The sequence below is a fragment of the Eurytemora carolleeae genome, unplaced genomic scaffold (assembly GCF_000591075.1).
Source record: "Eurytemora carolleeae unplaced genomic scaffold, Eaff_2.0 scaffold27, whole genome shotgun sequence".
NCBI classification, from domain to species: domain Eukaryota; kingdom Metazoa; phylum Arthropoda; class Copepoda; order Calanoida; family Temoridae; genus Eurytemora; species Eurytemora carolleeae.
This window is the reverse complement of record NW_019396259.1, coordinates 45,119-65,406: the sequence shown is the minus strand read 5'-3', so window position 1 is coordinate 65,406 and position 20,288 is coordinate 45,119. Positions and strand designations below refer to the sequence as shown.

General features: G+C 31.8%; 1 protein-coding gene across 2 annotated transcripts; it reads left to right on the top strand.

Moving 5' to 3' along the window:
• The first annotated feature begins 6,363 nt into the window (after positions 1 to 6,363).
• LOC111699560 (probable glucan 1,3-beta-glucosidase A) lies at positions 6,364 to 19,843 on the top strand. Of its 2 annotated transcripts, none has more exons than XM_023470262.1 (13): positions 6,364 to 6,444; positions 7,664 to 7,704; positions 9,949 to 10,055; positions 10,521 to 10,635; positions 12,304 to 12,406; positions 12,824 to 12,940; positions 13,585 to 13,707; positions 14,607 to 14,716; positions 16,476 to 16,609; positions 17,409 to 17,489; positions 17,873 to 18,006; positions 18,282 to 18,373; positions 19,690 to 19,843. In XM_023470262.1, exons 1-13 carry the CDS (start codon positions 6,413 to 6,415, stop codon positions 19,812 to 19,814), a joined length of 1,314 nt encoding a protein of 437 aa, XP_023326030.1. In that variant the 5' UTR covers positions 6,364 to 6,412; the 3' UTR covers positions 19,815 to 19,843. The 2 variants fall into 2 exon arrangements, with proteins under 2 accessions (XP_023326030.1, XP_023326029.1); XM_023470261.1 differs by lacking the exon at positions 19,690 to 19,843 and adding an exon at positions 18,631 to 18,784.
• The last annotated feature ends 445 nt before the right edge of the window (positions 19,844 to 20,288 follow it).

The window sequence follows — 20,288 nt, the reverse complement described above, 5'->3', positions numbered from 1 at the left end:
AATTTCCTGTCTATGAAATGTCTTGTCTATGAAATGAACTATCTATTAAATTTCCCGTCTATGAAATGTCTTTTATAAAGTCTTTCATGTAATGTCCTGTAATGCAATTTCCCATCTAGGAAATGTAATGTCTGTGAAATGTCCTTCGATGAAATGTTGTGTCTATGAAATGTCTTTTCTATGAAATATCGAGTCAATGAAATGTACTTTAAAATGTCCTTTCTTTGATATATCCTGTCCATGCAATATCATGCCTATGAAATGTCCTGTCTTTGAAATTTCCTGTCTGTGAAATATCTTGTCTATCAAATATCCTGTCTATGAAATGTCCTATTTATGAGATAATCTGTCTGTGAAATGCCTTCATAAAAAGTCCTGTCTGTGAAAGGTCTTGTCTCTGAAATATTCTGTCTATTCAATTTCTTTTATTTCAGAAATGTCCTGTCTATTAAATTTTCCATCTAGGAAATGTCTTATATAATATCTTTTATGAAATGTCCTGCATGTACTGAACATTGGCAACTTTTCATAGATATGAAGTGCTCCCCATGATAAAATGGTAGGGGAAGACAACTTTTCTATAGCTTACCAGCTTTTCGAGAAGCTCCGTATATGAAAAGTCGTCATCATTTAACATTAAATTTTGGGAAACACTGCATATTTTTGATAAGTTGTCTTCGTTAACCATTTTATTTTGGTGAGCACTGTAAATTTATGAGAACTGGTCTCTTCATTTTCATTTTATTTAGGGAAGAAAGTCTAAATTATAGTAATAGAAAAATACACATAAAAGATTGTATTATTAAAATGTGTTGATTGCGAATAGTTAAATATTATATTTTCGCACTTTTGTTTTGCTACTTATCTTATTTTGAGTAAAAAGTAGTTTTGCGGATTTTTTTAAAGGATCTGTCTGATTGTCTATCAAAAAAACAATTCAAAAATTTCACACATATTTATCAAAATGAAATTACCAAAAAAATGCTTTATTATATGCAAGATCTCGCTATTCCCTTTTTTTTACTATAGTGCTTTTTTGTGTGCATACTGGAAAGAATTAATTTAAAAACCCAATCACTTAGTGTTTTAAATGTTATTTACTAGACTTATTAGATAGTTTTTATTAGAAATAAAGGTGGATTTACTGACACTGCACAAACCTATAAAATGTGGTGTAAAACCAGACTGTTCAATGATTTAGACCAAATACAGGGGTGTCCCATATAACATGAAAATTAAAGACGATTCTACATCATCCTTGGTCCAAATCGCCTTTTTTATTTAACATACAATTGTGTTCATGATCAAATTGAAATTGAAAAATATATTTATATTTTAATTTAAAAAAAAACTAAATTTTTTCCTTGTCGACAAATATCGATAGTTTAAATTCATAGAAAATGTTATGAAGGCTTTAAATTGTAAACTTTATTTATTTGGACAGCCATGTATATGAGTTAGATCCAATTTTGGTCCAGACTTATAGTTCTCATTAAATACTTTAATGGATCATTTTCAATTTTGGAAGTGTGGAAAAGATAAAGAATGTTTAACTATCTCTGACAGTAAATAGAAAGGCCCATAGAAAAGAGAAAAGGAAGACGACTTTTGGACTCAATAGTTTATATATTCCACTGATCATAAAATCCAATGTACAATGGCTCATTTCACTGAAAAGGCTTATTTTCAAGTGAACAGTAAAGCTTTTTTTTCATAACAACTTTGAGTAGATACACATTATATTGCTGAAATGTTCAATTTCTATTCCAGATTTTTAAGGCCCCTTTAACCCTATTCCTTCTGGGGGGGGGTCAATTTGAAGCATATCCTGGTTTTCAAGTACCCCAGCAGAGATAGGGTTAAAAACTTCAAATTTTTTTCTGGCAATGAATTTATTTTGAAAACAGAAAGGTTACCTTCTTATATAATGAGAGAGAATTGGAGAAGGGAAAAAATATTCTAAAAAGTTTGAAATGTTTGAGAAGTTTATCCAGTTTTCCAGGCAGTCCAGACTAGGGCTGGCCAAACAAGTAATATAAAAAATGAAACGTAAAAAAATATGGAAAGTCATTTAAATGATCCATGGGTTATCAAATTTGCACAATTTTGCAATGGCAGCCCCCTTTTTTAAGTAAATTATCAAAATATGTATAATACAATAATGCGTTATAAAGACGTACACGTGATCGAGATTTTGAAAAGAGTTGTTTAGTTTCAAAGTATCTTACTGACTTTAGCAGAATTCTCGAAATTTTATGAGATTCCGCGAAATTTCAGTTATTACAAACATAGTCCAGTAAGCGGAACACAATTCTGTAATGCTACAGGAAATTGCTATCTTTAATTGCAGAACACTTCAACAATTATCTTGCAATATCGGATTACCATTTCGCGGGCACCCCAATCTAAAATTTGCACGATCTGTGCCGGTACAACCATATACTATATATGCAGTCCGTCATACTGTCCAGTCAGGCTACCCAGTGAAGAGTAGACCCACACCCAGCCCGTTTTATGCAACAAATGTAGTCTGGCAAGAATTCTGCGAGTTGTTTAACTGGTTTGCGGATTTTTGGTTGTTGTAAATTTAAAAAAAACTTCGGTTCGTCAATGGGACTTTCTTTACCCAGCCCTAGGTATTATAGAGTGCAGTTTACCCATCCCGAGGTATTATAGATTGAAGTTTACCCAGCCCTAGGTATTATAGAGTGAAGTTTACCCATCCCTAGGTATTATAGAATGAAGTTTACCCATCCCTAGGTATTATAGAATGAAGTTTACCCATCCCTAGGTATTATAGAGTGAAGTTTACCCATCCCTAGGTATTATAGAGTGAAGTTTGTCCAGAGACACATAGTATTCTCTTCCCTCTTCTATTCGTAGAATACTGATCATTCTTATAGTTATACTTTCAAATCATTCTATCTAAATATCTGTCTATCTTTCTATCTATCTATATATCTATATGTATATCTATCTATATCTTTTAAAAACATGAGAATCAGAAAAGTTTAAAAAATTATAAAATAAGTTCATATATTTTAACACCTATATAAATAAGATATATGTATTAAGTCAAAAACTACGTTGTCATCAAATTATAAATAGCAGAGGAAAAGTTTTCCTAGGAAAAACTTTTCCATTTACAGTGATGAGATTTTCTAGTGTAATACTTTCTCTTGTGTTATCAGGGGTGGACACTGGACATCCATGCCGCGTTATCTTTATGTTTGTCAGCTAGAAAAAAATGTTTGTACGTGTTAAATATATTTTAAGTGATCCTTCATACAAAGAGTGAATTGTCCCATTTACCCAATTTAAACCTTTGACTGTTCATGAAGGATTCTGTGCATTGATTTTGAACAGTGTGCAAATTCCCCCAAAACTGTAGTGTATCCTAGCGGGTGCTATGGAAATGCCTTACCACAGAAATGCCTCAAAAAAACGACTAATAAAACTAATTTAATGTCGTCTTCTCTCAAGCCTGTTTTAGCCGCAACGCACGGCCCCCTAGCCTGTACTATCCGCAGCGCTCGGCCCCGTCCGTAGCCTGTGGCGCTACCTAACCTATCTTAAATTGATGCTGAAAATTCGATGAGAGAAGACGACATAAAATTAGTTTTATGAGTATATGTTTTTTGAGGCATTTCTGTGGTGAGGCATTTCCATATCAATCAATAGTGTATTTTATAATATTTTATATTTTTTAGAAAACTGATTTAGAAAAATGTGAGTGGTCCGGTGCATTCTTAGATAGTTGTGCAAGCCGCAAGAGAAATATTCAAATTCAAAACAAATTAATTAAAAATATTATAAAATATAAACTATATACAAATGTGGCGAAAGATATCGATGACTTTAGGTTGTAATATCTGAATGATTTGTTTGAAATTAAATTGTTTTTTTTTTACGGTCTAAGTCGTATGTTACAAATTTCTCAATTATAATTCCCTACGTTTTCTCCAGAAACTTTTATCTTTATATTTATTTTTTATTTGACTTTTGAAGTTTATTTATTTCTTTACTCGCAAAATGCATTTAATTGCAATTAAAGTTAGACTTATCCTACATTATTACATACCAAGCTTTATTCCAGGCTTACTTGTCATTTCAAAATGTAATATTAATAATAAAAGATAAAACATTTTGCCAATTAGTTCTGAAAAACAAAAGCTAAAACAAAATGAACATGCTAGGCCTACAAAAAAAAACATAGGTAAGTTAGAGAAGTTAAATAAAAGTTCAAGGCTTTGCGACACTTCAAAACTGACCAGGTCATGAAACTTTTTGAGGCTGCAGTCTGGATCTAAATATGTATTATAAATAACCCGGTAATCGGAATAATATAAATTGATTGACAACTTTAAAAACCTTCCAATTAGCTTTTAGCATTTATTATAGGTAACCTGCTTTTTAAATAACACTAATTTTTAAAAACAATAATAAAAAAATAGCCCAAAACCTGCTCCTTCAAAATTATGGTCTTCCATGGTTTGCTATTAAAAATGCCAGAGATATAAAGAACTTTGCTTAAACTTCAGTTTATTGAATAAAACCATGAAAAAATCTGATTCTGAACAATATAATTCAAATCTACGGTACTTTGAAAGCACAAAGTTTGCAGACCACATTTTGGAAATAGCAGGATTTGTGATATTTTGTGATTATTGTTTCATAAAAAATATTGTATAATAATGTTAATTAGAATAAGATTGTTTATAGAATAGTGATCTCTGTATGTTTGTTTTTGTGTCTGTTTGTTTGGATGTCCGATCATAACTCATGAAACCGTTGACCAATTGGCCTCAAATTTTGAACTCGGTAAAAATGTTTTAGCTTGTTCAGAGTGGGTACTAGGTAGCCTTTATACAAAAGTTTAGTTTCCAGGCAAAGCTGGGTTTTGTAAATTCTTAATTGATTTTTTTAATAAAAGCCCATTAGGATTCGTTGCGGTTTATAGAAAAGTAGCCTATCCTAAATAGCAAAACCAAAATATAGAGCATCACTTTATGATATTCAACAAAAATTTAAATATTTAGATTATGAATATTATACAATATTAAATACCAAATTTATCATATAAATTAACTGTACAATGTCAATATGTAAATATTTTTTATTTACTTTCTCAAAATAAATGATTAACAAGTTTTGTAATTTTCAGATATTTTATCTTTATTCCAAATATGAAAATCACAGTTAAATATATTCAGAGCAGAAGGTTTTACATTAAACACATTTTTAACAATTATCAAGACTCTAAATTACACATTTTTTTCATTATTATTAAAGTATCTTTATATAAATTTAGCTTGTCTGGGTGTGTTTGTTTGTATCCAATAAACGTCAAAACGGCTGAACCGATCGGGCCCAAATTTTGTGTAGGACATCACGTGACCCCATTCAGGGAAGGTTTATGAATGATCAAAATTTGAAAAATTGGAGTTTTTTTATTTTTGTAAAATTTTGAAAAAGCGCGAAAAAATATTATGAAATCCGCAAACTTTTTTTTTTGATTTTGTTTTATACTGTACTGTACAATTAAAAGTTGAAAAAAAAGATGGGCGCGAAAGCCTTGTATTTCTATATTTTGAAAATTAACAAAAAGACACATTTATCATTAAAACATGTCTCTAATGTATAAAATTAAAACTCTTATCTTTTAAACAGAATTATCTTCCTGCAGTATAATTTAAACAAAATTTTTTTTGGAAAACATATATATTTACTCAAAGAAAAGGATTATGTTTAATAAATGCATTATAGAGTGTTTTATTTCTTTTAGAAATATTATTTCTTTTTAGTTAGTAATTGTTTAAAGCATGACAAAAAAAATTTTCTTTTTTAATATTTAACATTTTTTATTTTATTTGAAAACTTGTCCTTTGCGAGTATACAGTCTATACGTTTATCTTCCTTCGCGCCCTCCGTGTCTGGAACTTTTGAAATAATCAGATTTAATAAACCGAGTTTTGGAGATCTCATTTTAAAATCATACTCCTCTCAATTAAAAGCTATAAAAAGATAAAGTTGATAAATTTGCTTGAAACATAAACTAAAGAAGCTACGAGTTTAGAAAGTGCTACCATGCAGTGATGTCTGCAATGAGATTTCCTAATAATGTCGACGAATTACATCTCCAATAGTTTCCATTTTATATAAGAATCTCCATATTTTGGACTGAATGCTTAATAGAAATTTCTGAAACCAGTGTTTTAAAACTGTTTATCCATGTTTTGAAACTGAATCTGTACTTTGTAGACTGTATCAGATTTACGAAACCGAGTTTAGATCGCTGTACCTGACATAAGTTTCCGCCACAACTGATAGATTATATAAAAGAGAGATAAGTTTTCTACATATAAACAATTCTAACCTATATATTAGCAGCTTTAGAGTGACTTCTGGAGGCATGCTGAAAATAGGTTTTATTCTCTTACTTAGGTAATTAAAGCATGCATGCAGGGGGGGGATTTAATCCAATTCTGTACTCTCAAAAAAGATAAAACTTAATTTGGGATTAAACTTTGAGATAAATTATAATGTAAAAGGATTATTTACTGTATTTTACAATCCATTAAATGACACACAACATTTGGATTTTCAATTTTCCTTCTTTCATCTTAGTCAAATTATACATCGCTGTAAGAGGTAAATTTGTTAAGTAAAATGTTGAAAAGACAAAATGAGTAAATTTTTTTTAATTCTTAAATCTTACAGAGATAAATTCTGTTAATGTAATGTTAAACCACACATGCAGTGGAGAGAAACCTCTGTTCGTTTGTTTGGATGTCTGATCATAACTCATGAATCACTCGACCAATCTACCACGGGTTTTGGCATAGCTTGGCTTTGAGATTCTAAGTTGAGTGGGTCTACTTTTATATGGAAAACTAGCTAAATTCGACAAAGCGCGGGTAAACGGCGGGATTTACTATTAGTTGGGTTCTCAAGCTAATACTGTATAAAGTATAATAGGAAAGATAAGAAAAAGTGCACCTTACAAGCTGGCCATTAAACGTGGATTAAGGGAATTTAAATTATTTTTTGATATATCTTTAAAACGTAAAGAAATTCTACTATTTTTTACCCCAAATAATATTCTCTGCTCTGTGGGTTAGATATTATAACCTGAAGATTTAAATTATTTGAAAAATAAATAGGATTTTCTATTAGTTTTCTCTTAATGCCAGTAAAAGTGTTTTTCATTCCTTTAGCTTGATGTTGCTCTATTAAACTGCGAAATTAAATGAATGACACAATGAAAATCGTTGGTGCAATAGGGCTGGACTTAGTGATGTAAGTGCAATAAATTCGGAATATTCGGAACAAAATATGGCTGGACTTAGTGATGTATGTGCAATAAGTTCGGAATATTCGGAACAAAATAGGGCTGAACTTACTGATTTAAGAATAAATTCGGAATATTCGGAACAAAAACTTTTAAAAAATTATTCACTAGGCCAAATTTTTACCTTGACAGATAATGATACAAAAAAAACTATCTTAAAACGATCCAAAAACGAAAGTGTCATTTTTTGTATAAGCAAACTTTAACAGAATACAAGTTACCGAACCAACTCCAATACTATACGATGCAAGAGTAGAGAAGATAACATGACTTTTAAGTTTCTAATTTTATAATTTATTTTTCGTGTTTCAGCACAGCACTGGTGCTCAGTAACACTGCTAAATCTTCAGCAGGTATTATATAACAAAAGTGTAATAAAATAACTTTAAAGGGACTGTAAGCGTAAAGTGGCCCTCCATGAAGAGAGGGCAATGCCTGATTTTACAACCGTACCCTTTAACTCTTTGTGTACACGTCGTACACGGGCAGACGTAGTACATTTGAATTTTCGAGCCGGGTCAACCGACGCGTTACGGTCCCGGTGTATGTACTGTATCGACGGGACATAGGGTAAATAAAGCAGACACTCAATAGCACTAGCCGATGCAACAAGGTTGACGCGGTTAGACTTTAGGTTGAATTTACTTTTACTAGAGGGTCATAAGTGCTTACAAATCTCTGTACACGGGTACGGTGGTAAGTCAGGCATTGTCGTCTTTGAATTAGAGGTCACTTAAACTTACGTTTACAGTCCCAAAAAGTAAACTTTTTTAGTCCTTGACCATAAATCAACTTCTGGTTCTCAATGCTTTAAAGTTTTGGACAGAAATTTTCTCTTATTTAGAAGGTTCAAGCTTTTCCCGATTACAACTTGGAGACAAATAAATTCTAAAAAGGCGAGAACCTTCGGAGAAAATAATAGTTTTATAGATATATCTATGGGATGTTTGTCTTTCTAATAAAGTTTTCTTAATATTATTAGATATTTAGAAGTACAAATAAAAAACAAACGTTAATTTCGATTTAATTTTCATTTTAATTGAAAAATAAATATAGAAATAATATCTTTATTTAAATTTGAATATAAAAGGCGACAAGAAGGAGATACATTTATTCAGATGGAATGAATACAATGTACAAATATATAAATATTCATCTTATTCTGCATCAGTTAAAGCACTTTATGTGCAAACCCTTCCTTTTAAAGGATTATACCGAAATAGGATCGGTATCTTAGCTTTCATAAATTATAAATATTCTTTAACTTTATGCAATAGACTGCTTTGCATGTTTTTTCTAAAGACATTAATTAAAAACTTAAACCACTCGATCTGAGGTCTGAGCTGAAAACTTTAGAATGGCGGAAATTGAGATTAATCCTTGATCCTCTCTTTTTATTGATATCGAGACTAACCTAATCTTGTACTTGTATCCTGAAAAATGTATAAAATCCATCCAATCATGGAGTCGCGTATACGATGCCGATAAATTTGAAATTTTGCGCGCCATTTAAGATTAATATACAGAAACAGGAGAGACTCTCTTATTTAAAAAAAAACTGGTTTTTGGTTTTTCTCTACTACACCCAAGAAAGAACGGTTTAAGAAGAACATCAAAAGTGTGTCCGTTGGGTACTCAGATTAAGTAATCGAGATTAAGGATATCTCATTCTAAAGTTTTCAGCTCTGGGCACTTTTGATTTGAAGACACATGCTTGATATCTTCATATGTTGATCTGCACTAGATAGATATCAATGCTTGATCTGAATATTCACAATACAAGAGTTCAAACCCCTGATCAAAAAAGAATTCAATATGATCTTGTTAGTGTGGCATAGCACACTGTAAACCAAGATGTGCACGATGGCACACAAACATCGAGAAATATTTTTCCAATTTCTCTTTTCAATCTTTATAATCTAGAAACAAGACCGTTGCATTTGTGAAATGAATATGCCAAAAATGCCAAAATATGAAAAAATAAGTGAGTGGGTTTAGAACAAAATCAATTATTAAACTAGGATGTGGAGATGGGAAGGTGAGGGGAGTGAATCTAGGAGGTTGGATAATCAACTATTAAACTAGGATGTGGAGATGGGAAGGTGAGAGGAGTGAATCTAGGAGGTTGGATAATCAACTATTAAACTAGGATGTGGAGATGGGAAGGTGAGAGGAGTGAATCTAGGAGGTTGAATAATCAACTATTAAACTAGGATGTGGAGATGGGAAGGTGAGAGGAGTGAATCTAGGCGGTTGAATAATCAACTATTAAACTAGGAAGTGGAGATGGGAAGGTGAGTGGAGTGAATCTAGGAGGTTGGATAATCAACTATTAAACTAGGATGTGGCGATGGGAAGGTGAGAGGAGTGAATCTAGGAGGTTGAATAATCAACTATTAAACTAGGATGTGGAGATGGGAAGGTGAGGGGAGTGAATCTAGGAGGTTGAATAATCATCTATTAAACTAGGATGTGGAGATGGTAAGGTGAGAGGAGTGAATCTAGGAGGTTGGATAATCAACTATTAAACTAGGATGTGGAGATGGGAAGGTGAGAGGAGTGAATCTAGGAGGTTGAATAATCAACTATTAAACTAGGATGTGGAGATGGGAAGGTGAGGGGAGTGAATCTAGGAGGTTGGCTGGTTCTTGAACCTTGGATCACACCAAAGTTCTTTGAGGAAGTTAATGATGGTGGAGATAAGGTAAATTATATTAATTCAAAGTATTTTAGTATTCTAATGTTAAGAATTAGGGCGGTTTAATGTATGTGACACAGCTTCCCCTGAGAAATCAAAAATAAATCATTATTTAAAGAGACTGTAAGCGATTTACAACGTTATTCTTAAAACCTGAATCGGAGAAAAAATGTGAAAGATACATAAAAATATTACTTTCTGTGAATTTCTCCATTTTTATTCTGATAAGCAAGAAATGCGCAAGTCACTTTTGAAGAGAAACCACAGATCAAATTTAACATTTAAACAAACAAAAACATGGATATCTAATTCATACTAGATCACACAAAGCTTTTAAGGATACTGTTGTAAATCGGGCAGTGCCATCTTTGCATGGTGGGTCACTTGAAATTCCGCTTACAGTCCCTTTAAAAAAGTAACTACCACAAAATATCCCTTTATCTTTTGTTGACATATTTTCTGTACTTTCAGATTGTGGATGAATACACCTATGCCCAATACTTGGACCCTGCGGTGTACAAGGAACGCATGGTCAAACATTGGGATACTTTCTACACTAAAGAGGAGTTTGCTAAACTAGCAGCCTGTAAGCTATCACATCTAAATGGGAAGGGGGGTAGGGCTGGGCACGATCCAACTTTTCTAAACGTTTTGTTAACGGTTAGTTCCAACCGTTAAAAAAAGGTCAGGTGGCTGGGTTTTAAACATAAGAACAGAGCGTTAACGATTTAAAAGATAACGGTTTTTGCCGTTCGTTCAAGAACTCTTTCGTTAATTTTCTGTTTCCTAAGCGATACTTTGGCCAGCCCTTGGTAAAGGGGGGGATGTAATTCAGGGGAAGAAAATTCCAATACGTGCTTATGTTCCAAACCTGCACACTGAGTGTCAGGTTTGGGCACAAATATTATGATTAACGTTTTAGTAATTCTCCCTGTCCCGAGTGAATATATCAGTAAGATAAACTATTTTAAACATATTATTAAGCACAACGAGAACTAAAAATAACATTTTTCACTTCTATTCTAGAATTAAAACTGTAAGCGTTTGTTCATTTTTAATAAAAACCCAAACCATGTTCGAAACAATTCATGGTTTTTCATTTTCCCACATGTCACGAATTTGAATCTTGGACGCATTTTGAAACATTAACAAACTTACATAACAATCCATGATTTGAGAATATTTAATAATTCAGAACAAAACGGACTTTCATAATTTACAGAATAGTAAGTATCACCGAAAATATTTCTATCTACTAATTTATTCTAAACTTTGTTTCCACATTATACTTTTTAATACAAAGAGTAAAGATGACTTCAAGTTTCATCCATTTTTAATAACAAATTTCCCGCATATTTTGTTAAATTTAATTGCAAAAACAATATACTATTAATTATGGAAATTTTCAAAATTATATGATGTTTTTAATTACAGGGAACATTAGTTCCAAAACAAACCAACATTTAATCTTGTTTTGTAATGTAAGTGCGTAAATGCTGGGGGGGGGGGGTCAAATTGACCCCCCCCAGCGTATCCTGGTTTTCAAGTACCCCAGCAGGGATAGGGTTAAAAATTGACACTGATATAAATTCCGGTAATTGTCTCAAAAACACCTTATTATTAGTTTAAAATTGACATTTGCTCTTTTTATATATAGTTTAGTAATTTTTATAAATACATGGTGTAATTTTGTTCTACTGTCGTTTTAAGATATATACTCTTGAAAAAGATAACTTTGCAAATTTGTTAGTTTTGGAACTAATTTCCCCTGAAATAAAAGAATATATTTTTTTACATTTTTATTGTTTTATTATATAAATTCTACTTTTTACAAAAATATGTGTGTTACCAAATTGTGTAAACTGTAAATGCTTGAACATATTATTGACTTAAATCTGTAAAATATTTTAAAATCTCGACATGTTCTTTCTAAAACATGTTTTGTGCGCGCCCAAACTTCCTATTTGTTTCAGAAATTTGACATGTTCAAAATAAAATCTAATCATCAAAAATTGAAATTTCTTTATTTTCAGGGGTTTGCTATTTAAGATTTTGTTATAAAAATGTAAATTAAAGTTTGCAGACGGTTTTTTCTTCTCGACCTAAATTAAAAAATAAACCGTTAAAAAAGATAACTTTGCACATTTGGCCAAACAATGGCACTCAGTGTCAGCTCCGGGCCAAATCAAGGTTTGGAATTTCTTCCCCTGTAATGAGAATATGAAAATCTAAAAAATGACAATTCAAATTTTAGCTGGAATAGAGATTCTCCGTATTCCTATTGCATACTGGTATTGGGATGTTATCGAAGGGGAACCATTTCCTCAACCTAACATGGACGATATGGACCCTGAGAGGTAAGAACATCAAACATGCAAAATTATAAATGCCCGATTTACAAGTTACCCTAGAAAATGTGGAATTTAATCTAATCTTTCTAAACTCACAAGTGTTTAGTTCTAATAAGATCTCCATTGTTTCTTATAAGTAATGTTAATTTCACTACCTTAGAATAATTTTCTAACCATAAAACTGTTCATAAAATAATAACATAATAACATAAAGTACCATTCTTAACATAAAGTAACATTCAATTTTGATGGTTATTATATCGTTAGAAAGAACTGACGAGGGTCAACCCAGACCGAAATATATTTTCAATAAATGTGGAACTAACATCTACTTCTGATCTTATTCTTAGGTTAGCCATGAGGAAACAAGCAAATAGAGGCATGTAGACTGTAGCATCCTCTTTTTATAGCTATTTGTTTCAGTCCTTTGTTTTACCTGCGCCGAGCTCTGGGCTGGATGGAAGAATATGGACTTAAAGCAAGTTTTGACCTTCACACTGGACCTGAATCTCAGAATGGATATGATAACAGCGGTAGAAGGTAGAAACAACACATTCATGGTTTCTACTACTATGAATTTATTGTACACAAGAGAATAATTGAAGTTTAAATCCGATATTGGCGTAGATGCTCGGATTGGAAACTGGGTTTAAAATGGGTAAAGTTTGGTATAGGATGGTGTTAAACCTGAGAGAGTTGTAAAATTTTCAACTTGAAGCAAATATGAATTAAGTCTAACAACTTGGAAAACTTTATAAACTGAGAAATATAATCTTGAGATCAGAAACCTGGAGGTTGAAAAGTTTTTAAGTTCAGTAGAGAAATCTGGAGGGGGAAACAATAGGTTGGTAATTGGTAAGGGGGAGGACTAGGTTTAAGAAAAGGGGGATGTCAATTTGGAGGTGAAACTCAGAGGGTTGTGAAAGTGGCATAGTGGGTTATATACAGCAATGAAAATTCCAGTTTATTTCAAGTATAGTGTAACTTTGAACCTGCAAGTGCAAGCGGTGCAGTACACATACAGACAATAAAAGGCAAAACGGGACAGTACGCCAAATAAACTATCCCCTTCTAATGAAATTTACGTATATGTATACAGAAGTTGGTGATCAGGTGACTGCCAATTTTCTCACTTTGGTGACATTTATCAACAGAACGTAATGACTAATGTCTACTTTATCCAGGGGAGAAATCCACTGGGTGGATGGATCTTATCCTGGAAACAGGATGAACTTGGACAGAACTGTGAGTATTGTGGATCAGTATGCACAGACCATCAGGAACTGGGTTGATTCTGGTGTTATCAGGTATGCTTTGGAAATAACAGTTATCAGTTTAAAATATGAATTCAGCTCTGTACTAGCTACGTCCATACAGTACATTGAATAAATAGAGTTTTGGCAAGTATTGTTTATACTCAATACAAATGTATCTAGTGTTTTGTTTTGTTTGGAAAACCAATAATACACAATTAAGATTGACAAGATGCTGATCAGTTAAAAATTGTTTTCTACAGACTGATCCCAAGAAGTATAACGTTTTCTTTGGCCTTTTTGTATGAAGAGCTCATGATGTACAAGGGGTTGTACAATTTATAGCTTTACAGAGCCCAACACTTAAGACAGGGTATCGTTATGATAACCAGTTTTGAAACCCGGGTTTCATGAATGGGGTCAGGCAGTTTTGTGAAAATAAATATTTTTATTATGAACTATATTTTATTTAGTTTCTTTATACTCTCCATTTTTTCGAATCCCTTAGAATAGATCAAAATCTACAGATATATTAAGACCCCAAAAAGAAAACTAGGGAGTTTCGTTCAATGATGCTCTTTTAATTAAAGAACTGCAAAGTTTTTTTTTCTTCTAAAAATTCCAATTTTTCTATTCCTTTTATCTTTAAAACCTGTCAGTATAAACCTTTAATCATACATATACTATTCGATATATCATAATTCCTAGTTTGAGAAGTCTACGACATTGTGGGAGACATAGCGATTAGAAAATTAGAGTTTGTGGCTAAAACTTAGTTCCATAAGAACAAAAAGCACCACAGTTTTGCCACAATGTTGTACTTTTAAATACCACATTACAGAAAATTTTCCATTTTTGAAAAAAAGAATTTTAAAAAAAAGTTGTCGGCCTTGATAAATTATTAGTTGATAATCTTAGAATGGCAATTTTTTCAGATCATTTTTTTTGTTAAGCATTGATACCGTTTACGGCATTGGAATCCTGAATGAGCCACATGTCTGCGGGGGATGGAACTTTGATGGAGTTCTTTGGCCAGCCTGTATAGATGATTTCTACCCTAAAGGTAAAGGTCTACAGCCTGTATAGATGATTTCTGCCCTAAAGGAAAAGGTCTCCCGCCTGTATAGATGATTTCTACCCTAAAGGTAAAGGTCTACAGCCTGAACAGATGATTTCTACCCTAAAGGTAAAGGTCTACAGCCTGTATAGATGATTTCCACCCTAAAGGTAAAGGTCTACAGCCTGTATAGATGATTTCTACCCTTAAATGAACAAATGAATTTAATCAATACAATAGAGTTTGATATTATCTAACAAATACAATCATTAATTATTTCATTTTAGTGAAGTAAAAATCTGAACTTTTAAATAAATTGTTTGAATTTATCAAAAAAGAACAAAAACCTTTGAAACTTGTTAATTAAAATCAAACCAATATTGAGTAGTTCAAAGGATAATTTAAAGAGTGGGGGGGGGATAAGCATTATGATAATTTTTATGGATGATGGTCAAGTGAAAACCAAAAAACACTAGAGTAATGTTGTTCTTTAATTTGTTCCTGAGAAATCTTGTGGTTGTAACGTCCTTTTAAATTTCTAAAGATTTAGTTTTGAATTTCAATCTTTCAATGCAGTGTTGCAGAAAGAAAAGATATTTAATTTGTTGGTTTTCAGTCATTATAGAAGATTTAGCTGAAATCAGTTCTAACCCTATAAAGGTTGAGGGGTCTGAATATATGAATCTATGTAAAGCCTGGGGGGGAGAAGGCCTTAGAGTATAGGTATATAATTGAAATGGATGTGCATAGCTCAATTTTTCAAGGCCAGCTAATTGAAAAAAAATAAAATGATAACTTAATTAGTTTAGGTGCTAGGGAGGGTTGAAAAAAATGCCAAAAACAGACTTGTGTTTTGAACATCCATTTTTCAAGGGCCTTTCAAAAATAAAGTCACAAGTTATGGGCTATTTTAGATTTTTTTAACATTGACCGGACTATGCATGAAAAACAAATTCTGTTACAAAAATCCTTTAAATTTCTATTCATTAAAAGTAAAAAAAATGCATGGGTATATATGTCAAAAATGTGAGTGCTAGGTAAAAACAACTAAAGGGGGTAGGGTTTAGGGTTAAGTAGAAATATTTTCATATAATAACAGACTCACTGCAAAAATAACCGCTATTGAACATTCAACAGGACAATCACAGTTAGATATATCGCACAATCTGTGCAATATAAACATATAAATATAGACATGTATATATATGCACATCTTTCATCATATTTTGGCTAAATTTGAAAAAAAAATTTGGGACATCCTAGCAGTTGCCATGCTGCTAGATTAGAAGTATGTTGAGAGGCGCCACCTTTCCTTTATTCTTAACTCTGTTTTGTTTCGTGTTTTCTTTATATCTGTCTCATTGCTGATTCAATTAAAGAATTTATTGCTTTAAACATTAGCCTAGACTATAAAATAGCTGCTTTAGCAAAATCTAATAAATTGGATGCCTGTTCTACTTCAATCATTATATCTGTAAGGAAAAATTAATTTTAAATGCTAAGGTGAATCCTATATTGAAAAAAGCAATTCGAAAGAATATAAAATGTCGTCTTGAAAGTTTGTTAGTGAGCAATGCCGCTAAACCTTATGTAAACAAAAGGATTATAGAAGTTGTCTTGTATTTTTCCAAGATTGGGAAAGGTTTCTGCTCACTGCTTCACAGGGATATGTGTGATTTACTTTAACATAATTAAAACTTCTGCATTCAAAGTTAATGAAGGATAAATAAAATTTTCTAATTTTATAACAAATTATTTCATTCAGCCCATGATGCTGTGAGGAAACACTTCAGCGGAGAGGAAGCAAAGGTTGTTGTTGATGTTGCTGGACGAGCTCTAAGTGATTTTGATGGACAGCTTACTGGGGGTGATGTTGATATTGATGCTCATAACTATCAGGTAACTAATTATATTACATATGTTGATTCTTAAAGACTAGAACCAATTCCTCCCTTAGGAATTTTATTGGCAGCCAGATTTTTTTTGATTTTAAATTGTTAGAAATAGCTACTACATCAATTGAAAACTCTAATAAAATAAAAAAGTTAAAATATGAAATTGTTATTGTTTGAAAATATACAGAAGAAAAAGTTTCCATGCCAAAGATGTAATGAAAATGAAAATAGGGGTGGGGTAAAAGCAGAGTTAAAGCTAAGTTAATGCCAATTAAAATTAGGCAATGACAGACATTAACATGAAAAACAAAATAGCAATTTCTGTTGTAGTTTAAACAGTGGTAGGCGATTATACCAATATAATGAAGACAAATTTTGATTTAAATTTTGATTTATATCAGGCTTTTAAAGAACATGGATACACAACAAAATGGAAACAAAGGGAAGTTTTCAATTAAAAAGGCTTCTCTTTATTTACCAGTAAACTTGTAATTTGAAAAAAATCTTGCTAATACTTAAATAAAAAGGTCGTCTTCATTTAAATAATATAATCGCCTACCACCGTATATATTTCATATGTGTTTTTATAATTGGAGGATGGGACCAAATTTGATGAATTTGAGTTTTGCTACCTGCTGGTGGTTCAAATTTGAACTACCTACTTAAAGAAGGTTTAGAATTCGAACAGGCGATAGGCACTTCAGGTTCAATAAACCAAGTACTGGTTGGTTTTATGTGAACCCTGTGACAAAGAAAAAAATTAAAATGTCACAGTAAAAATAATCATTTAATTTTTTTTCCAGTGTTTTGGTGGATACTGGAATGAGGTGGCATTATCTGCTGATGGATGGGGTACTCATATTTCTGCTTCCTGTCAAATACAGGTGAGGCTATTATTCAGTTTTTTAGTAAACAATTTTAATCTCTCGCAAGGCTTGGATTTTAAATATTTTAAATTATTTTCTTTTATCACCCTTAATAAAATTGGGGATTTCTGATTTTGCTTTTAATCAGGGGTATTTATTTTGTAGAAATATTTCAACATTTTAAAGATGTGTAAAATAGTTCAGAAGATTTTGGAGGAAATTCATTTATTTTCCTGTCATACAGTCTACAGACAGCGCTAAAAATCTTTAAACCCAACTTAAACTTTTCCCACAAATTTTGGGAATGGTTTGGGGAATGTGTCTTAAGCAAAATTTAGTTTAGACTAAAGTAGCTATACTGTATTAACATCTGACCTCCTTTGAAGAATGACACTGTTTAGAATGATCTAGCTACCAGCTCTCTACCAGTTTGGGTTGGAGAATTCTCTCTAGCTGTCACAGAATGTCAGAAATATTTGAGTGGAGGTTACCAGGTTGAATACCATCCTCCAGATAGCCCAGATTATCTGTGCGAGTAAGTGTCTTGAAAACAGGGTTTTTTTTAATATTATAATTTTGGGACATTTTTTTCTGAATGCAATAAAAGGAACACTTTTTTACTTCGGGCATAAGCACAAATTTGCTCTCTATAAAAAGATCCAAACTTATTTGGAAATATTTGTGCACAATTTAAATACTGCAACTTAATGTGTTGACAGTTGTGGGAAATTTTAGAACATGTTTAGTGATCAGAGCTTTTTTCAGTGACGTTTTTGCTATTTTGGTAATTCTCATAATTTCTTATTTCAGTTATTACAATTCTGATTTCTCTACCTACTCTGAACAGTACAAGGACTTCCTCAAACAGTTTTTCCTTGCTCAGATTGACAGCTTTGAATCAGGTCAGTCAGAGGAGACTTTGCCCTGTTTGTTTTATTTACAACCTTGGTATCCTACAACTTATTTACTTATTTGCTTCATTATTTTTTTTATTTTGCAACATATTGAAATCAACAATCTGATTTTCCTATTTGATGAGTTTCAGGTTGTCATTAATGACATATGTTGTTTAAAGCTATTAATAATTTGAAATTGAAATTTTAAACCAAATTTTATTACAATCGTTTGTGGCAAGTTGCATTGATAATGTTTTTCTTAGCGGCTGGATGGGTGTTCTGGACTGCTAAAACTGAAGATCACTGTGCTCCAGAATGGGATTATCTGTTCCTTCTGGAGAATGGCATTGTTCCTGCAGATCTCTGTAACAGAGACACTGTTTGTTGAATAATTTTAAATATATCTTTATAGAACAATCTGTTTTAATCATTTAAAACACACTGTCCATGCAACTTAAATCTTGGATTGCATGGAAAGACAGCTTATAAATGTTTTCAATGATCCTAAGTTAGTGAAATAGATCCCCTAAACTTGCAACCCCCAGCCCCTTCCACAGAGCCAGAGGCAGGCTCTATTTATTAAACAATAAACTTGCATATATATTCAGATTTTTTACTTTTCTTATTAATCGACAATGTCACAATTTGTCCATTTTATGATTATTTCTCAAATTCTTTCATGTACTTTAATCTTATTTACAATATTTTTTCGCGGGGTTTTATTTAATGATAAAATGATTGGTAGTTATGGTCAGATGACAAATAGTCAGGTAGATTATTATATATTTTAAACTTTATTTTTTCCTAATACCGGTTTTTAGGGTGGTGCACCTCAACCGTTAGAAGGTGCACAAAAAAATTTTGGCCTTCTTACGAACGCCAAAAGTGCATCCCCTAGGCTGAACCTACACTACGCGCCTGGCTTTAAACTGTTTTCTTTCTGTCAAATCATTAATTTTATCTTTAAAAGACATTATTCAAAAAGCAAATACCAAAATCAGAACCAGATCATTATATTTGAAGAGTTTCAGGTCGATCATTAATGTCTGGTCCTTTGTGGGTCTTAAGAACAATTATCAGCCATAAAAGATATTTCTGATATTCAATAATTCTTATTTAATAGTTTTCAGCCATAAAAGATTTTTCTAGATATTCAATAATTTTTATTTAATAGTTTTCCGCCATAAAAGATATTTCTAGATATCAAATAATTTTTATGACAATAATTGTATTATAGTGGGCCAACTTAAAGGTCTGATGCTGTAAAATAGAGTTGTAATATTTATTTTACACAATTCTGTGATAATTTTTTTTATTTCTAGCGGCTGGATGGGTGTTTTGGACTGCTAAGACTGAAGATCACTGTGCTCCAGAATGGGATTATCTGTTCCTTCTGGAGAATGGTATTGTTCCTGCAGATCTCTGTAACAGAGACACTATTTGTTGAATAATTTCAAATATATCTTTATAGAACAATCTTTTTTAATCATTTAAAACACACTGTTCATGTGTAAAAAAAGTAAAAATTATTAATTCATGAAATATAACAAAAGCATACAAAATTAAGTGTTTCAGGAGAAAATATTTAAAAACCTCTAAAGTAGAGGTTGTGGGAATATTTCCCCCCATTCTACAAAATTTAAAAATAGAAATAAAAGGAAAAGGAAAGGAAAGGATAAGGAAAGTTACATATTTATTGTTTACACTATATTTAATATAAATTGGTGGTGGATTGTTAGTATTTTTTGACGATGAACTAAAAACTTTTAGAAATAAAAATTATAGATTTATTTGTAAAGTTAAAAAAATAAATAAAAAGAAGCTTTATCGAGTGTGAAAGAGATATAGGTTCTATGAAAACCGGACATTTTTAAGCATCTTTTTAATTTGCGCTGTTTTTGACATCTTTTATGTTTGATTA